This window comes from Anomaloglossus baeobatrachus, chromosome 7, assembly GCF_048569485.1.
Source record: "Anomaloglossus baeobatrachus isolate aAnoBae1 chromosome 7, aAnoBae1.hap1, whole genome shotgun sequence".
In the NCBI taxonomy this organism is placed as follows: Eukaryota; Metazoa; Chordata; class Amphibia; order Anura; family Aromobatidae; genus Anomaloglossus; species Anomaloglossus baeobatrachus.
The window spans coordinates 174,964,728-174,985,451 of NC_134359.1; the positions used below are offsets into that span (position 1 = coordinate 174,964,728).

Here is a 20,724-nt window from a genome sequence, read left to right on the forward strand (position 1 = left end):
GACAAAGTACTGAAGAAATAAAAACAATAAGAAGGTAGAAATAAGAAAATGGAGAGAAATTGAACACAATAGAAAAAGAGGAAAGGGGGATAGAAAAGTGAAAATAGAGTGGAGAAAAAAATGAAAATGAAAAAAGAAAGGAAAAACAAAAAAAAATAAAATAAAAATGAAATTAAAATGAAAATAAATAAAAATAAATAAATATAAAAATAAAATCGATGAAAGGGGACAGGAACAGAAAGAGAACAGGGGAAAGATGTGAGATGAAGATCAGGAGAGGTATGAGGGAGGCAAGTTGGGAAAGGTAAAAAGTGATACCGATCCTGTGAGAATGTGAAAGCGTCGTCTGTGGCATGTTATGACCAGTTCTGTAGGAGAAGGAAATAAGAAATTAGACGCTGGTAATTCAGCAGAAGTTACTAATGTCTAACTCTCTGTTGAGACCCCTGGGTTCCAGAGTTTGTAATGTAAAGATCCTGAAAGCCTCTCTCTTTTTCAGAAGAGAGACCCTGCTACGACCCCTACTGTGTTTCAGAATCTGTTAAAGCACCTGGTAACGCAACGTAGAGAGTCTATGGCACTTTTGATAAAAGTGAAATGGTAGGGGCAGAGACAATTTCTCGCAGCGGATATTAGACTTATGCTGCAAAATCCAGTCCCTTACCTGTTGTGTAGCCTCCCCTATATAAAGTAAATTGCAGCTCCTCGATCGAACATGACAACAAGGTCTCAGGTACAAATGAATCGCTTGTAATTAACATCTCTTAAAAAAATGTAACATTTGACCAATGTAATTTACTACAAAAAAGCCTTAAATTTTGTCCAACATATAGATTTAATTAATTTCAGTTTCAGATGAACTTACAATGATTTTTCAGAAACTTGCACCTTAAGGTCCATTTGTCAACCTCTAACACATCTAGACCATTGATTAGCCCACAGCCATCTGTCCCTCCGATTATCCTGTCTGACTTGGGGCTACAGACCAAGAGTACCTTCTCCCCCCTAGAAATAATCCTCCTGTGGAGACATTTATTTCACTAATTGAACAAGATACTACAGCATTTTTTAAAGAGGCCGGTAGGAACATTCTTCACAGTCCCTCGAATATCATTGAGCAGGACAGAGTAGCCCTCTCCGCACTAATTGAGGATAATCATCTCATAGTCAAACCTGCAGACAAAGGGGGTGCTACGGTCACAATGGATAAAACACATACGTACAACAGACAGTTATCCAATCAGGAGGTCTACCAGGTTTTACCTGGAAATCCCACCACCAGGATTATAGAAAAAATTAAAACCCTAATAGACTAATATTGTCATTTGGTCACAATAGACAACAAAACTGCCGAATTTCTCATCAAAATGGACCCTATCATTCCAAGCCTATACACACTTCCCAAGATCCACAAGAGACTTCATAATCCTTCAGGGTGACTAACAGGCACTGACTCCATCGTATAACCTTTAGCTATAGTGTTAGAAAAGATCCTGACACCATTAGTGATGTACTTCTGTTCTTTTAGACCCAGGTGATTTCTTGAATGTCATAAGGGACATGAACCAGGTTCCCCCACATGCATTTCTTGTTCCATAGGATGTTAGTTTCCTGTATACGTCTATCATGCATGATAAAGGGATTGGGGCTGTACAGGATTTAGTGAAACAAAACAGTGTGAGAGTAGATGTCAGAGACTGTTGTATCAATTTATTAAAGGTAGTCCTTCATGAAAAAAAAATTATGTTTCAGGATACATTTTATCTCCAAATACAAGGGACCGCGATGGGGGTGGAATGTGGCCCTTCCCTATGGAAATTGCTTTATGTAATTTTTTGAGGAACATTATGTATATACTTACAGTGGCTTTTGTATCCATTCATGTTTTTGACAACGTTTCATTGATGTCATTTTTTGCATTTGGGAGGGGCCACAAGAATCTTTTATGGAATTCAATAACCATCTGAATAGTATCTGGCCTGAACTCTCCTTTGTCATACACTCCGTTCTGACAGATTAATTTTTTGGACACCATGCTCTGCAAGAGTATGAGAATGACTGGCTCCCTTTCTACTGATCTTTACATCAGACTGATAGGAACAAGCTGCAGCATTTTTCAAGCTGCCATCCCACTGCCATCAAATGTGCCATACCCAAATCGCAGTACATGAGGGTCAATAGAATTTTCTGACCTTATCATTAAACGACATAGATTGAAAGAGATGCAAACCCGTTTTAGGACTCGTGGATACCACTATTATATTCTTGACCAATGTGGTCAAATGGAAAGGAGATATGACACTACTGACCCTGGTAAACGTATACCATTGGTATATATATATATATATATATATACCATCCTTTTGCTTACAGGATACATAAAATCATATTGGAACCTTTTGAAAGAAAGCTATTCCAGAATTTCGGAACCTTTTTCTCCCCTAGTTTTGGCGTCCAAATAACCTACAAAATAAATTGGTATGAGCAGGTGTAGCTCCGGTCCCGCTAGGAAAGATTCAAACCCATCTCCTAACACCCAGGACAGGAACGTTCCTATGCTTAGGCTGCCTACAATGTGGTAATGTGTTAAAGGGAGATAAGGTATACCATCCACATACGGGACATGGCTACCCGATTAAGGTTTACTTCACTTGCGAGTCATCATTTGTAAGTTATGCCATCAAATGTCCCTGCAGTTTACTTTATATAGGGGAGACTACACAACTGGTAAGAGACAGGATTTCGCAGAATAAGTCTACTATCTGCTGCAAGAAACTGTCTCTGCCCCTACCATTTCACTTTCATCAAAAGGGCCATAAACTCGCTACGTTGCATTACCAGGTGCTTGAACAGATTCCAAAGGACAGGAGTGGTGGTAGCAGGGTATTTCTTCTAAAAAAAGAGAGCGGCTTTCTGGATCTTTACATTACAAACCCTGGATCCCAGGGGTCTCAACAGATAGTTTGACATTAGTAACTTCTGCTGAATTACTAGCATCTAATTTCTTTTTTCCTTCTCCTACAGCACTAGTCATAACATGCCAGACAGAGATGACGCCTTCACATTCTCACAGGATCGGTATCACTTTTTCCCATTCCCAACTTCCCTCCCTCATACCTCTCCTGATCCTCATCTCACATCTTTCCCCTGTTCCCTTTCTGTTTCTGTCCCCTTTCATCGATTTTATTTTTATATTTATTTATTTTTATTTAATAAGCTGATAATAAGCTGTTATCTACTGGACAGTGTGATTATATGAGCACTTTGTGCTTAATACATTCCAGTACTGTTATATGGCCATCCGCAGTGTAATTATCATTTTTTTCACTAATTATCTAGGGCATTTAGAGGGTGAGCCGGCGTGGAACGGGGGCACCCAAAAACAGTTCCGGCGTCATACCCTCCGTGGGTAGGTAGGAGCAAGGTGCTATAGTGACCCCATATACTTAGCTCCTCCCCTTCATCATCTATTGCCCTTATGTGTGTTCACAATTAATGGGTGTCTACAAATTTTAAAATATATTAATAAAAGTAAAATTTTAATTGAAATTGAGGTTTTTTGTTTTGCTTATCCTTGGTACACCTCGATTTTTATTTGTGACACCAAGGGTCAGGACTCTGGTGTCCCCTGCTTCATTCTTCTCTATGTGTTCATAGTATCATAGTTTTAAGGTTGAAGGGAGACTCTAAGTCCATCTAGTTCAACCCGTAGCCTAACATGCTGATCCAGAGGAAGGCAAAAAAACCCCCAATGTGGCAAACAAGTTCCAATGGGGAAAAAATTTCCTTCCTTCGTCCACATCCGGCAATCAGACTAGTTCCCTGGATCAATACCCTGTCATAAAATCTAAAATACATAACTGGTAATATTAAAGTTTTCAAGAAAGGCGTCCAGGCTCTGCTTAAATGTTAGTAGTGAATCACTCATTACAACATCATGCGGCAGAGAGTTCCAGAGTCTCACTGCTCGTACAGTAAAGAATCCTCGTCTGTGATTATGATTAAACCTTCTTTCCTCAAGACGTAGCGGATGCCCCCGTATTCCAGTCGCAGGCCTAGGTGTAAAAAGATCTTTGGAAAGGTCTCTGTACTGTCCCCTCATATATTTATACATTGTGATTAGATCCCCCTAAGCCTTCGTTTTTCCAAACTAAATAACCCCAAGTTTAATAACCTGTCTTGGTATTGCAGCCCACCCATTCCTCTAATAATCTTGGTGGCTCTTCTCTGCACCCTCTCCAGTTCAGCTATGTCCTTCTTATATATCGGTGACCAGAATTGTACACAGTATTCTAAGTGCGGTCGCACTAGTGACTTGTACAGAGGTAGAACTATATTTTTTTCATGAACACTTATACCTCTTTTAATACATCCCATTATTTTATTAGCCCTGGCAGCAGTTGCCTGACACTGGCCACTAAAGTGAAGTTTACCATCCACCCATACACCCAAGTCTTTTTCTGTGTCTGTTTTACCCAGTGTTCTACAATTAAGTACATAATCATAAATGTTATTTCCTCTACCCAAGTGCATGACTTTACATTTATCTACATTAAACTTCAATTGCCACTTCTCAGCCCAATCCTCCAATTTACATAAATCTCCCTGTAATATAAAATTATCCTCCTCTGTATTGATTACCCTGCAGAGTTTAGTATCATCTGCAAATATTGAAATTCTACTCCGCATGCCCCCAACAAGGTCATTTATAAATATGTTGAAAAGAAGCGGGCCCAATACTGACCCCTGTGGTACCCCACTATGAACTGAGACCCAGTCCGAGTACGTACCATTAATAACCACCCTTTGTTTCCTATCACTGAGCCAGTTTTTAACCCAGTTACACATATTTTCCCCTATCCCCATTATTCTCATTTTATGTACCAACCTTTTGTGTGGCACCGTATCAAAAGCTTTTGAAAAGTCCATATACACAACATCCACTGCATTTCCCTGGTCCAGGCTTGAACTTACCTCTTCATAGAAGCTGATCAAATTAGTTTGACAGGATCGATCCCTCATAAACCCATGTTGATACTCTGTCATAAGGTTATATTTCTTGAGATACTCTAGTATAGCATCTCTCAAGAAACCCTCAAGGATTTTACCAACCGTAGAGGTTAAACTTCCCGGCGTATAATTTCCCGACTCAGTTTTTGTCCCCTTTTAGAATATTGGTACCACATTTGCTATGCGTCAGTCCTGCGGTACCGACCCTGTTATTAAGGAATCTGAGAAGATTAAAAATAATGGTCTATCTATCACAGAACTCAATTCCTGTAGTACTCTGGGGTGTATGCCATCCGGGCCCGGAGATTTGTCAACCTTAGTGATTTCGAGGCGGCGGCGTACTTCCTGCTGGGTCAAGCAGGTAATACTCAAGGGTGAATTTATGGTATCACTGGTTATGTCATCTGCCATGGCATTTTCTTGTATAAAAACTGTAGAAAAAAAGTCATTCAGCAGGTTGGCTTTACCCTCATCCCCTTCCACCATTTCACCAAGACTATTTTTAAGGGGGCCAACACTATCGCTTTTCAGTTTTTTACTGTTTATGTAGTTAAAGAATATTTTAGGATTATTTTTACTTTCTCTCGCAATGAGTCTCTCTGTCTCAAACTTAGCTAACTTAATTTGCTTTTTACATATTTTATTTAATTTTCTATAATTATATAATGCCTCATCACTACCTACCCTCTTTAATTCTTTTAAGGCTTTCTGTTTTTCTTTTATTGCTTCCCTTACAGCTCTATTTAGCCATAGGGGTTTCCTCCTATTTCTAGCATGTTTGTTCCCATATGGTATATTTTCTGCACAAGCCCTATTCAGGATGCTCATAAAAGTCTCCCATTTGCTTTGTGTACTTTTATTACTTAGTACATCATCCCAGTTTATTGCACTAAGATCATCTCTCAACCGTTTAAAATTTGCTTTCCTGAAGTTTAGTGTCCTTGTAGCCCCTCTACTAGACATCTTACTAAAGAATACATGAAAACTTATTATTTTGTGATCACTATTCCCCAAGTAACCCCCAACTTGTATATTTGATATGCGGTCTGGCCTATTGGTTAGTACAAGGTCTAGTAGTGCTCCCCCTCTTGTGGGGTTCTGTACCATTTGTGAAAGGTAATTCTCTTTCATTGTTATCAAAAATCTATTTCCTTTGCTGGAACTGCAAGTTTCTGTTCCCCAATTTATATCAGGATAGTTAAAGTCCCCCATAATAATTACCTCTCCGAGACTCGCTGCTTTATCAATTTGCTTTATGAGGAGATTCTCTAACTCTTCCATAATATTCGGCGTCTTATAACACACCCCTATCAGTATTTTATTATTAATTCTCCCCCCCTTTATCTCCACCCATAGGGACTCTACATTCTCAGTACCCTCACATATGTTGTCACGCAGGATGGGTTTTAAGGATGATTTTACATATAGACACACACCTCCCCCTCGCTTATTTGTACGGTCATTCCTGAATAGGCTATAACCCTGTAAATTAACAGCCCAGTCATAGCTCTCATCCAGCCATGTCTCTGATATCCCCACTATATCATAATTTTCTTCCAACAATATTAATTCTAATTCCTCCACCTTATTTGTGAGGCTTCAGGCATTAGTGTACATGCACGTTACGTATGACTCTGTACCTGTATTCCTGCTTACTGTATTAACTGTCCTAACCCTTCCCCCCGTACCACCCCCAATTTCATTACTTGTGCCCTGGTCACTATCTGCACTACATTCCCCTTCTATAAAGTTAATACCCTCGCCCCCCATTCCTAGTTTAAACACTCCTCCAACCTTCTAGCCATTTTCTGCCCCAGCAGAGCTGCACCTTCCCCATTAAGATGCAGCCCATCCCTAGCATAGAATCTGTAGCCAACTGAAAAGTCGGCCCAATTCTCCAGGAACCCAAAACCCTCTTTCCTACACCAATTCCTGAGCCACCTGTTAACCTCCCTGATCTCTCTTTGCCTCTCTGGTGTGGCTCGTGGCACAGGTAGTATTTCCGAAAATACCACCTTTGAGGTCCATGCTTTAAGCTTACAACCTAATTCCCTGAAATCATCTTTAAGGACCTTCCACCTACCTCTAACTTTGTCATTTGTGCCAATGTGTACAATGACCGCTGGGTCCTCCCCAGCCCCTTCCAGTAATCTGTCAACCCGATCAGCGATGTGCCGAACTCGAGCGCCAGGAAGACAACACACTGTTCGGCGATCCCTGTCTTTGTGACAGATTGCCCTATCTGTCCCCCTAATAATTGAGTCCCCCACTACCAGTACCTGTCTTGCCTGCCCTGCACTCCTATTCCCCCCCTTACTGGAGCAGACACTCCTCTGGCGTTCAGAGGTCATGCCTTGCTGCAGCAATGCTACCCCTGTAATGACATCCCCCTCATCTGCCAAGTTTGCAAACCTATTGGGGTGTGTCAGTTCAGGACTAGCCTTCCTAGCACTTTTCCCTTTACCCCCCTTTCTAACTGTCACCCAGCTACCTACCTCACCGTCCTGCCGCTCCCTACTACGATCCTCCCCCACATCTGACCCAGCAAGCTGCTGCTCAGTGAGCAGCAAACTCCTTTCCATATTGCTAATGCATCTCAGAGTTGCCAGCTGCTCATTTAGATCCAGTACCTGGGCTTCCAAATGTGCAACGTGCGCACATCTCGAACAACAGTATGCACCCTCGAACGGCTTTTCAAGGACTGCATACATGAGACAAGATGTACACTGGATCGCATTAGCAATAGTGGAGCACATTTTCTAATGGGGATAGCACTAAACAAATGTTAAGTAATTAAACAACTAAATACAAACAATTCTACTCACACTTACTTTTGCTCACACTTTGCTCACTCACGCTCACAATGAAGAAGACAGGCTAAAATTTCTAGCGGCGCGTGGTTTTCAGAAGTCTTCCTTCCGGCTGTAACGGCCAAAACCCGGTTCTCCTTGAGCTCGCGGTGACTCTTCACTTATCCCAGAAGGCACTGGGAATATGCAAATTATCCTCGGAAGACTCCTTCCCTGGCTTTCAGAAGTCTTCCTTCCGGCTGTAACGGCCAAAACCCGGTTCTCCTTGAGCTCGCGGTGACTCTTCACTTATCCCAGAAGGCACTGGGAATATGCAAATTATCCTCGCAAGACTCCTTCCCTGGCTTTCAGAAGTCTTCCTTCCGGCTGTAACGGCCAAAACCCGGTTCTCCTTGAGCTCGCGGTGACTCTTCACTTATCCCAGAAGGCACTGGGAATATGCAAATTATCCTCGCAAGACTCCTTCCCTGGCTTTCAGAAGTCTTCCTTCCGGCTGTAACGGCCAAAACCCGGTTCTCCTTGAGCTCGCGGTGACTCTTCACTTATCCCAGAAGGCACTGGGAATATGCAAATTATCCTTGCAAGACTCCTTCCCTGGCTTTCAGAAGTCTTCCTTCCGGCTGTAATGGCCAAAACCCGGTTCTCCTTGAGCTCGCGGTGACTCTTCACTTATCCCAGAAGGCACTGGGAATATGCAAATTATCCTCGCAAGACTCCTTCCCTGGCTTTCAAAAGTCTTCCTTCCGGCTGTAACGGCCAAAACCCGGTTCTCCTTGAGCTCACGGTGACTCTTCACTTATCCCAGAAGGCACTGGGAATATGCAAATTATCCTCGGAAGTCTTCCTTCCGGCTGTAACGGCCAAAACCCGGTTCTCCTTGAGCTCGCGGTGACTCTTCACTTATCCCAGAAGGCACTGGGAATATGCAAATTATCCTCGCAAGACTCCTTCCCTGGCTTTCAGAAGTCTTCCTTCTGGCTGTAACGGCCAAAACCCGGTTTTCCTTGAGCTCGCGGTGACTCTTCACTTATCCCAGAAGGCACTGGGAATATGCAAATTATCCTCGCAAGACTCCTTCCCTGGCTTTCAGAAGTCTTCCTTCCGGCTGTAACGGCCAAAACCCGGTTCTCCTTGAGCTCGCGGTGACTCTTCACTTATCCCAGAAGGCACTGGGAATATGCAAATTATCCTCGCAAGACTCCTTCCCTGGCTTTCAGAAGTCTTCCTTCCGGCTGTAACAGCCAAAACCCGGTTCTCTTTGAGCTCGTGGTGACTCTTCACTTATCCCAGAAGGCACTGGGAATATGCAAATTATCCTCGCAAGACTCCTTCCCTGGCTTTCAGAAGTCTTCCTTCTGGCTGTAACGGCCAAAACCCGGTTCTCCTTGAGCTCGCGGTGACTCTTCACTTATCCCAGAAGGCACTGGGAATATGCAAATTATCCTCGCAAGACTCCTTCCCTGGCTTTCAGAAGTCTTCCTTCCGGCTGTAACGGCCAAAACCCGGTTCTCCTTGAGCTCGCGGTGACTCTTCACTTATCCCAGAAGGCACTGGGAATATGCAAATTATCCTCGCAAGACTCCTTCCCTGGCTTTCAGAAGTCTTCCTTCCGGCTGTAACGGCCAAAACCCGGTTCTCCTTGAGCTCGCGGTGACTCTTCACTTATCCCAGAAGGCACTGGGAATATGCAAATTATCCTCGCAAGACTCCTTCCCTGGCTTTCAGAAGTCTTCCTTCTGGCTGTAACGGCCAAAACCCGGTTTTCCTTGAGCTCGCGGTGACTCTTCACTTATCCCATAAGGCACTGGGAATATGCAAATTATCCTCGCAAGACTCCTTCCCTGGCTTTCAGAAGTCTTCCTTCCGGCTGTAACGGCCAAAACCCGGTTCTCCTTGAGCTCGCGGTGACTCTTCACTTATCCCAGAAGGCACTGGGAATATGCAAATTATCCTCGCAAGACTCCTTCCCTGGCTTTCAGAAGTCTTCCTTCCGGCTGTAACGGCCAAAACCCGGTTCTCCTTGAGCTCGCGGTGACTCTTCACTTATCCCAGAAGGCACTGGGAATATGCAAATTATCCTCGCAAGACTCCTTCCCTGGCTTTCAGAAGTCTTCCTTCCGGCTGTAATGGCCAAAACCCGGTTCTCCTTGAGCTCGCGGTGACTCTTCACTTATCCCAGAAGGCACTGGGAATATGCAAATTATCCTCGCAAGACTCCTTCCCTGGCTTTCAGAAGTCTTCCTTCCGGCTGTAACGGCCAAAACCCGGTTCTCCTTGAGCTCGCGGTGACTCTTCACTTATCCCAGAAGGCACTGGGAATATGCAAATTATCCTCGCAAGACTCCTTCCCTGGCTTTCAGAAGTCTTCCTTCCGGCTGTAACGGCCAAAACCCGGTTCTCCTTGAGCTCGCGGTGACTCTTCACTTATCCCAGAAGGCACTGGGAATATGCAAATTATCCTCGCAAGACTCCTTCCCTGGCTTTCAGAAGTCTTCCTTCCGGCTGTAACGGCCAAAACCCGGTTCTCCTTGAGCTCGCGGTGACTCTTCACTTATCCCAGAAGGCACTGGGAATATGCAAATTATCCTCGGAAGACTCCTTCCCTGGCTTTCAGAAGTCTTCCTTCCGGCTGTAACGGCCAAAACCCGGTTCTCCTTGAGCTCGCGGTGACTCTTCACTTATCCCAGAAGGCACTGGCAATATGCAAATTATCCTCGCAAGACTCCTTCCCTGGCTTCTGGTTCTGTGTCCTCTTTCCTTTATAATTCCAGTCCAGCCTCCAGTCCTCTGCTTGAGTATTCTGCCTAGTTTCCTCCTCCTTGTGGTGTCTCAAGTTTCTCCATCTACCCCAGCAAAGTCTCTGTGATTCGCCTGTTACTGCTCATCAGAGGTTCTGCCAACGTCTGCCCTCCTGCTGATTCCTGCTTCTGATGCCTAGCCCCTGCTGCGGTTCTTGCCTGACCCACCTTGCTGACATAACAATGGTCTGCACTCAATTTAAAGAGGCTGGCGGTGCACGTGAAAAGAGGGCAATGCCCTGAAGTCATATAACAATAAATTCACTGCACTCGATTTGTAAATTTGCCAGAAGGTGAAAAAACATTTATTTAATCATGTGATCAAGCAACATCCAACGACGTTTCGACCTGCCTGGGTCTTAGTCAAGTTGCTAGGTGAAAATTCAAAAAAAATATATATCAAAATACAGCAAGGTTATATACAATAATAACTACTATATACATATTAAAGAGAATATATACAGGATATATACAAACTATATACAGATCAAGACAAATGGTCACAAAGTACTGTCATATTTAATTTTATATATAGGCTATAATAGCTAAGTAGCGTTTTAAATATAGTCCATGCAAAATTGGCATGAGAAAATGTAAACATAAATATAGTGACCTCAGTACTGATAAAACAGACAAAGTTCCTGAAAGTACAAGGGGGTTCTTACATGTAGGTATACAGTACATAAGATAAAGAAAAATTTATACAATTGTATAGTACACCGGCTGAAATACGGTACCTGTATAGTAGGTGACTGAGGGGTGAAGGATGATGTGCCCTGAAGCACGGGAGTATATGAAAAAGTGCCTGGTGACAATGGAACATAATGAAAATGGATATAGTGCAAGAAATACAGTAAATATAAACAAAGAAATACTGGATAAGAAGTTACCTTGGAGATAAGTATGTTATGCAGGCGCAGCAGCGCTATTGCTGTTTGAATCTCGTGTCCTAGGGCATAGTGTGGGAGGGGGAGTATATAACAGTGATAGATTAGAAGATTAGCCAATGGGGGATCAGAGTCATGGAGGCTCGGTATCAGCATGTGCTGCCACGTCATAGATGAGGACGTGGCAGTGAGAGCCCAAGGAAAGGGCTCATGCGCAGTGGAGCAGGGTAGAACATTATGTCAGTGTAATGCAGGCGTAAGCATAGTAAATGTTCGTAGAGCGGGCCGGAGAGTTACGTAAATTGCGTAGCGTGTATCGCGCATGCGCAGTGAGAAAAAGCGCTCGGCTAGTACAACAACGTAACACGCTGTCATGTGGAGAGGCTTGGTGAAGCCGGGGAGCATGGGTAATGACTAAATGATGTAGTAATACGTAGAGAGCGTAGTATGTACCAAGCATGCGTAATAGAGGAAAAAGAGAACTTAGAAAGGGAAAAGGGTGTAAGAAGGAAGTGAGTATGGGGCTAAGGTGCGTACGTTATATATCCTGAAGTGTAAAAGAACTATATATGGGTGGAGGGACTGCGAATGCAATGGGGTAATGTCTGTAATAGGAAGTAGAAATGTGTAAGACAAGATAGTAATGAATGAGAAATGAAGAAATAATTGTAAGTAAAAAAGATAAAGGGAAAAGTCAAGAAGGAAGCAACCAATATAAGGGAAATGAAAATAAAATGAAGTGTAAATAAAAAATAAAATATAAATAAATAAATAATAAATATATAATAAAAAAAAAAAAATAATAAATAAAAAATAAAAAATAAATAATAAATGATAAATAAATAAAAAATAAAAAATAAAAAATAAAGAATAAAAATATTTTTATTTTTTTTTATTATTTTTTTTATTATATATTTATTATTTATTTATTTATATTTTATTTTTTATTTACACTTCATTTTATTTTCATTTCCCTTATATTGGTTGCTTCCTTCTTGACTTTTCCCTTTATCTTTTTTACTTACAATTATTTCTTCATTTCTCATTCATTACTATCTTGTCTTACACATTTCTACTTCCTATTACAGACATTACCCCATTGCATTCGCAGTCCCTCCACCCATATATAGTTCTTTTACACTTCAGGATATATAACGTACGCACCTTAGCCCCATACTCACTTCCTTCTTACACCCTTTTCCCTTTCTAAGTTCTCTTTTTCCTCTATTACGCATGCTTGGTACATACTACGCTCTCTACGTATTACTACATCATTTAGTCATTACCCATGCTCCCCGGCTTCACCAAGCCTCTCCACATGACAGCGTGTTACGTTGTTGTACTAGCCGAGCGCTTTTTCTCACTGCGCATGCGCGATACATGCTACGCAATTTACGTAACTCTCCGGCCCGCTCTACGAACATTTACTATGCTTACGCCTGCATTACACTGACATAATGTTCTACCCTGCTCCACTGCGCATGAGCCCTTTCCTTGGGCTCTCACTGCCACGTCCTCATCTATGACGTGGCAGCACATGCTGATACCGAGCCTCCATGACTCTGATCCCCCATTGGCTAATCTTCTAATCTATCACTGTTATATACTCCCCCTCCCACACTATGCCCTAGGACACGAGATTCAAACAGCAATAGCGCTGCTGTGCCTGCATAACATACTTATCTCCAAGGTAACTTCTTATCCAGTATTTCTTTGTTTATATTTACTGTATTTCTTGCACTATATCCATTTTCATTATGTTCCATTGTCACCAGGCACTTTTTCATATACTCCCGTGCTTCAGGGCACATCATCCTTCACCCCTCAGTCACCTACTATACAGGTACCGTATTTCAGCCGGTGTACTATACAATTGTATACATTTTTCTTTATCTTATGTACTGTATACCTACATGTAAGAACCCCCTTGTACTTTCAGGAACTTTGTCTGTTTTATCAGTACTGAGGTCACTATATTTATGTTTACATTTTCTCATGCCAATTTTGCATGGACTATATTTAAAACGCTACTTAGCTATTATAGCCTATATATAAAATTAAATATGACAGTACTTTGTGACCATTTGTCTTGATCTGTATATAGTTTGTATATATCCTGTATATATTCTCTTTAATATGTATATAGTAGTTATTATTGTATATAACCTTGCTGTATTTTGATATATATTTTTTTTGAATTTTCACCTAGCAACTTGACTAAGACCCAGGCAGGTCGAAACGTCGTTGGATGTTGCTTGATCACATGATTAAATAAATGTTTTTTCACCTTCTGGCAAATTTACAAATCGAGTGCAGTGAATTTATTGTTATATGACCCACCTTGCTGTCGTAAGCCGGCTTGTTTTGCTACTTGTTTTTGGACACTTGCAAATTCCTCTGTTACTTGTTTTTTGGACACTTGCAAATTGCTCTGCTACTTGTTTTTTGCACTTGTTTGTTTTTCATGTGTGTTACAATATAAACTTTATCACCTATAAACTGGCTTCAGTTGTGTCATTGCTCCACGCAAACAGATTCCTGAGTAATCCATTATAATTGTTACACCAAGATTCTGAAATAACTAATAATTATTGTTAATACGGTTATTGGGCTGTCCGCTATACTGTATCTTTGTGGATATGTACACATACACTGTGTGCAGAATTATTAGGTAAATTAATATTTTGATCACATGATACTTTTTATACATGTTGTCCTACTCCAAGCTGTATAGGCTTTAGAGCAAACTACCAGTTAAGTAAATCAGGTGATGTGCATCTCTGTAATGAGGAGGGGTATGGTGTAATTACATCAACACCCTATATAAGGTGTGCTTAATTATTAGACAACTTATTTTCCTTTGTCAAAATGGGTCAGAAGAGAGATTTGACTGGCTCTTAAAAGTCCAAAATTGTGAGATGTCTTTCAGAGGGATGTAGCAGTCTTGAAATGGGCAAACGTTTGAAGCGTGTTCACCAACCAATCAAGCGTTTCATGGCAAATAGCCAACAGGGTGGCAAGAAGCGTATTGGTCAAAAAAGGCGCAAAAACATTGCCCATGAATTGAGGAAAATTAAGCGTTAAGCTGCCAAGATGCCATTTGCCACCAGTTTGGCCATATTTTAGAGCTGCAACGTTACTGGAGTATCAAAAAACACAAGGTGTGCCATACTCAGGGACATGGCCAAGGTAAGGAAGGCTGAAAAACGACCACCTTTGAGCAAGAAACATAAAATAACTAGACCAAGAAATATCTTAAAACTGATTTTTCAAAAGTTTTATGGACTGATGAAATGAGAGTGACTTTTGATGGGCCAGATGGATGGGCCAGAGGCTAGATCATTAAAGGGCAGAGAGCTCCACTGCGACTCAGATGCTAGCAAGGGGGAGGTGGGGTACTGGTATGGGCTGGTATCATCAAAGATGAACTTGTGGGACCTTTCGGGTTGAGGATGGAGTGAAGCTCAACTCCCAGACCTACTGCCAGTTTCTGGAAGACAACTTCTTCAAGCAGTGGTACAGGAAGAAGTCGGTATTGTGCAAGAAAAACATGATTTTCATGTAGGACAATGCTCCATCACATGCATCCTACTACTCCACAGCTGGCCAGTAAAGGTCTAATATATGACAAAATAATGACATGGCTTCCTTGTTCACCTGATCTGAACCCCATAGAGAACCTGTAGTCCCTCATGAAAGGTGGGATCTACAGGGAGGGAAAACAGTACACCTCTCGGAACAGTGTCTCGGAGGCTGTGGTGGCTGCTGCACGCAATGTTGTTCGTAAACAGATCAAGCAACTGACAGAATCTATGGATGGTAGACTGTTGAGTGTCATCATAAAGAATGGTCACTAATTTTTTGGGGTTTTGTTTTTGCATGTCAGAAATGTTTAATTCTAAATTTTGTGCAGTTATATTGGTTTACCTGGTGAAAATAAACAAGTGAGATGGAAATATATTTGGTTTTTAAGTTGTCTTATAATTAATTCTGCACAGTAATAGTTACCTGCAGAAAAAGATATCCTCCTAAGATAGCCAAATCTAAAAAAAAAACACTCCAACTTCCAAAAATATTAAGCTTTGATATTTATGAGTCTTTTGGGTTGATTGAGAACATAATTGTTGATCAATAATAAATAAATCCTCTAAAATACAACTTGCCTAATAATTCTGTACATAGTGTGTGTATATATTCTGAATTTTTAATATGATGACTGAAACCATTTTGCATTTTATTTAATGATTTGCTTGTAGTTCCACCCACTTTCATGATTATGCATGAGATTGTAATAATTGTACTGGTTAAGATTTTTATTTGTAATTCTTGTATTTTATTGTTCTTTTTTCAATATTAAGTGTATACATGAGGATGGTCACATAGACCGAAACGTTGAATAAGATATTATACATTATAACCTCATTTACGAAATTAAAATGATCTTTTTTTTTTTCCACCACAATATGGGGTTAACTAGTTTGACAGTTTTATAGCTCGGGTTGTTATGGACGGAGCAATACTAAATCTGTGTACTTTTTTTTTTTTTGCACAAATATAACTATGTATTGGATTTTATTTTTTTTGTTCTTTTATTTTCTCATTTTTTTTATAGATTTTTTTTTTAACTTTTTTTTACTAAGTCCCTTTATGGGACAGCACCCCACAGTGTTTTGATCGCAATCACTGCAGGGCATCGCAGCTGTCAGCACTGCTCTGAGAGTGTGTGTGTGATCCTACTGCAGGCATGATAACACAGGCTCTCTGTAGGCTCCAAGCAGTCAGGTGACCTTAGGTCACCATGACAACGATTGGGTCCGCATGAATACATTGTGGGGGTCCCGGTCAGAATAGAGAGGGAGAGCGATCCCTCTCCCAATCCCCTAAGTGTTGCGATTAGTATTGATTACAGCAATTAGGGGGTTAAGCAGCCAAGAACGGTGCAGGCAGGTATGCAGAGTCATCGGCAGCGATTGCAGTTGCCAGCCCCCTGTGCTCGCTTGATTTTTGGGATGTACCGGTATTTCCCTCGGTCGTATAGTCACCTTAAAATAGGACGAACCGGTTTGGCAGTCAGGAATGAGTTAAGGCTGTGTGCGCACAGTGCGTTTTTGATGCGACTTTTCTTGCAGATATGGTGCAGATTTTGTCACAAATCTGCATGCTTATCTTTATGCCCACTATGCCAGCCAGGTAAAAGGTATTTAACATCTTTTAATGTCTTTTATAAGGTATGAATAGGAATCACAGAGAGAAGGTCACATCACTTTGTGATGGTTAAGCGCGCCTCACCGCACCGATAAGAAACTACAAAATATATACAGCTGCACACTAAAATGCTATCAATGCATAAGGGAACTCTGGTATTGCATTACTGCTATAGGAATATTTGAAAGAAAAAAAAAAAATATTTAGCATTTGGATTGGCCAATGCATGTGAGCCCGGTCACCATGCCAAGGTAATCTCTGTATAATGGGAGCCTAACTCGAAATGTTACTTTCCCGGTTAAAAACCTCCATGTCAAGGCAGCTAGATAACAGCTATAAAGAGTAGTGTACACAGCCTAGTTATAGGGCAGAGTGCTCAATCAGAAAGAGATGCACTATATATAAATATGTATATATATATAATATATATAAATAATATAAAAAGACTGACCCATTCAACAGGTGTGAACAGGTGCTAGCTGAAAACACATTAGAACTACAAAACATATACAGCTGCACACTATACATATAGCTGCACACTAAAATGGTAATATTGAATAAGGGAACTCTGGTATTGCATTAACTTGAAATTATTAACCTAACTTGAAATGCCACTATCTGGGTTAAAAACCTACATGTCTGGGCAGCTAGATTAAAATCCTAATAAGAAATGCCACTATCTGGGTTAAAACCTCCATGCCTGGGCAGCTAGATTTCAGCTGTAAAAGGGAGTGAACACAGGCTGTTAATAGGGCGCTCTGATTGTCATGAAGCTTGGAAGATCCATGGATTGCAGGCATCTCTAGATTAAATAAAATGATCAGAACTGTTTGTTTTTATAGTTTTATTAATGGAATGTGCTTAGAAAATATCACTCTAAACTATGCGTTTTTTATTTTGTCGGTGTTATTTTTATTAATCTTTAGTACTTTTTATGTTCTAGAGATAATATTCAACTGGCTCCCGATCCTTTGAGAGATTTGGCTATTATTCTTATTTTCACAATAGAAATTCTGATGAATTCCTCTGTATCATCAATAAAATCCAGGTGAGTATTTCAATATAATAATCAACACAAAATTGAGAAAGGTGCAGCACTCAGCCACAAACATCTTAAAGTGAATCTGTCAGGTAAAATATGCACCCAGAACCATGAGCTGTTCTGGGTGCATATTTCTAATCCCTGCCTAACTATCCCTGTATACACTAGCATAAATAAACAGATCTTTAAAAAAAAGTATTTCTAAAGATCGTTGATTATATGCTAATGAGGCCAGGGACTAGTCACAAGGGCGTTACTTTACTTGGCTAGTCAGCCCACATAGCATGCTAGCACACCCCTGTGGGGGCATACTAACATGTTAATGAATGCGCAGCGACGCCTACATACCTCACTTGATGGCGGCCGGAGGAGGATGGATGCACACTGAGCATTATCCGGAGTCCCCAGCACTTGCGGTCATGCGCACTATACCTCACTGAAGCCACGAAGCTTACACCCGGCATCAGTTTAGTGCGCATGATTGGAAGTCCATGGGACTCCAGATTATGCGCAGTGCGTATCCATCCTCTGCCTGCCGCCATCGAGAGTGAGGTATGTGCAGCATCACTGCGCACTCATTAAGCATGTTAGTACGCCCACATAAAAGTGCTAACATGGTATGTGGGCCGACTAGCCAAGGGAAGTAACGCCCTTGCGACTAGTCACTGGCCTCATTATCATATAATAAACTAAATACTTTGTCAAAAGATGTTTATTTATGCTACTTTATACAGGGATTGTTAAGCATGAATCACTAACATGCACCCAGAACTGCTCATGGTTCTGGGTGCATCTTGTACCTGAGAGGTTCCCTTTAATGGTTGCAATCCAAAAAGTTGTATAGGAGCAATACATACACTATATAAAATTAATGGTAATTTGTAAGTAATAAAAGCTTTCTAATTCTATGAAGTCATAACTGAATCCATCTTAATTCAATGAGTCTTAGACTAACCTTCCATCAAACCCCAGCAGCCAACAAAACGGAAATATGGAAATTGCTCTCACCATCTATTAAGTGTTGGTACTCAACAACATTCATACACAGATGTGCCAGCACACAAACTGCTCTCCAGCAAATACAGGGCTAACCCTCTCTAAGGTTAAATTCCCATGATGAGTTTTGGCGAGTTTTTGATGTTCTTTTTTTTCGCTACACAAAAAATGCATCGCCATAGAGTTGCAGCAAAGTGGATGAGATTTATAAAAATCTGCTGACTGCGCTTTTTTTCACACTGCATAAACTGACCTACATTGCATGTATAAAATCCACATGTCAATTTCTCTTGCAGGTATGCCAAGGTTTACCTGCAGATTTTCCCCATAAAATTGAATTAGGTGCAGGTAATAAGCAAATATGCATTTTTAGTGTGTTTCCTCAGTGGAAATGCACAAAAAAATAATGTAATCTGCACTGTACAGTATGAATGTAAATAAATGCACTAAAAAAATAAAATTAATAGAAACACAAGTAACCTAATTACTTAATTGGTGCAGAAAATCTGAAAAATCAAAAATTCACCTATTACTCATCGTGGGAAAGTATACATACTGAGTATTTGGTCAGTATTTTACATCAGCCAAAACCAGGAATGGAACAGTCAGAGGAAAAGTTTAATAGAAACACGTCTGAATTTTTCACCCATTCCTGGTTTTGGCTTACAAATACTGATGTAAAACTAGTAGGTCACATTTTTCAGAGCTGCACATGAATTTGCTAAACTTTTTGTTGCCAGTGCAATTTTCACATTCCCAAAAATGATTAAATAAAATGAGGTTTATGTATGGGTCCAATATATTTCCAGAAAGAAGACACATAGTACATAGAACAAAAAATGCATACAAATTTGTTTGTGGCTGGAAATTTGACACAAATGGAGCCTAAGGGCGGCTTTGCACGTTGCGACATTGCACGTGCGATGTCGATGGGGTCAAATCGAAAGTGACGCACATCCGGCGTCGCAGTCGATATCGCAACGTGTAAAACCTTTTTGATACGATGAACGAGCGCAAAAGCATCGTTATCGTATCATCGCTGCAGCCTCCAACATTTCCATAATGCCGGTGCAGCGACAGGTGTGATGTTGTTCCTCGCTCCTGCGGCAGCACACATCGCTGTGTGTGAAGCCGCAGGAGCGAGGAACTTAACCTTACTTGCCGCCGGCTGCAATGAGAAGGACGGAGGTGGGCGGGATGTTTACATCCTGTTCATCTCCGCCCCTCCACTTCAATTGGCCGCCTGCCGTGTGACGTCGCTGTGACGCCGCACGACCCGCCCCCTTAGGAAGGAGGCGGGTCGCCGGCCAGAGGGACATCACACGGCAGGTATGTGCGTGTGAAACTGCCGTAGCGATAATAATCGCTACGGCAGCTTTCACTAGATATTGCACGTGCGACGGGGGCGGGACTATCGCTGCAGCATCGGTAACACATTGTTACTGATGTCGCAGTGTGCAAAGCCCGCCTAAGATGCACATAAAGTTCTAACATAAGTTAATTATATATAAAATTTACATATGCCAATAATAACAACGTTCACAAAGACATAATTACCGATCTCAACAAGTTAACCACTTAGTCACAGAGGTCACCGGAAAGCTAATTTAACTCCGGTCTTATCTCACGCATGTATATTCAAAGTTTTAAAGTGACTTTTTGTACTGAAAATAAATATCTGCAGTCACACTATGTGGCTGAAGACTTCTAAATCATGACAGTAGGCAATCACGAGATGGCAAGTACGCGATTTGCATAGTGGTAGTCAGTTTGCTGGTACGCATCTCTGAGGCGAGGAGCTGGGGGGGGGCTTTGGGGGTGCTGTCAGGCGTGCTGCTGGCCGACATTGAGTAGCGGGGCTGCGGCAGGGTGTGCCGGTGCCAGTGGAGAGAGTGGACGATCATGTGAGCACAAGTATGAGATTTGTACACTTCTGGCCACATTCTGATTTGATGTGTCCAGCCTCAGTCAATTCA

At 41.4% G+C, this 20,724-nt stretch overlaps 1 protein-coding gene across 6 annotated transcripts in view; it reads left to right on the forward strand.

Annotated features, from left to right (window-relative positions):
* The window catches only part of PGAP1 (post-GPI attachment to proteins inositol deacylase 1), a 1,652,111-nt gene that overhangs the window by 1,574,625 nt on the left and 56,762 nt on the right, over positions 1-20,724 (forward strand). For all 6 annotated transcript variants that reach the window (XM_075317804.1, XM_075317801.1, XM_075317803.1 and 3 more), the window contains one exon: positions 17,654-17,758. In XM_075317804.1, coding sequence (XP_075173919.1) covers positions 17,654-17,758 — 105 coding nt within the window. The remainder of the gene's footprint in view (positions 1-17,653; positions 17,759-20,724) is intronic.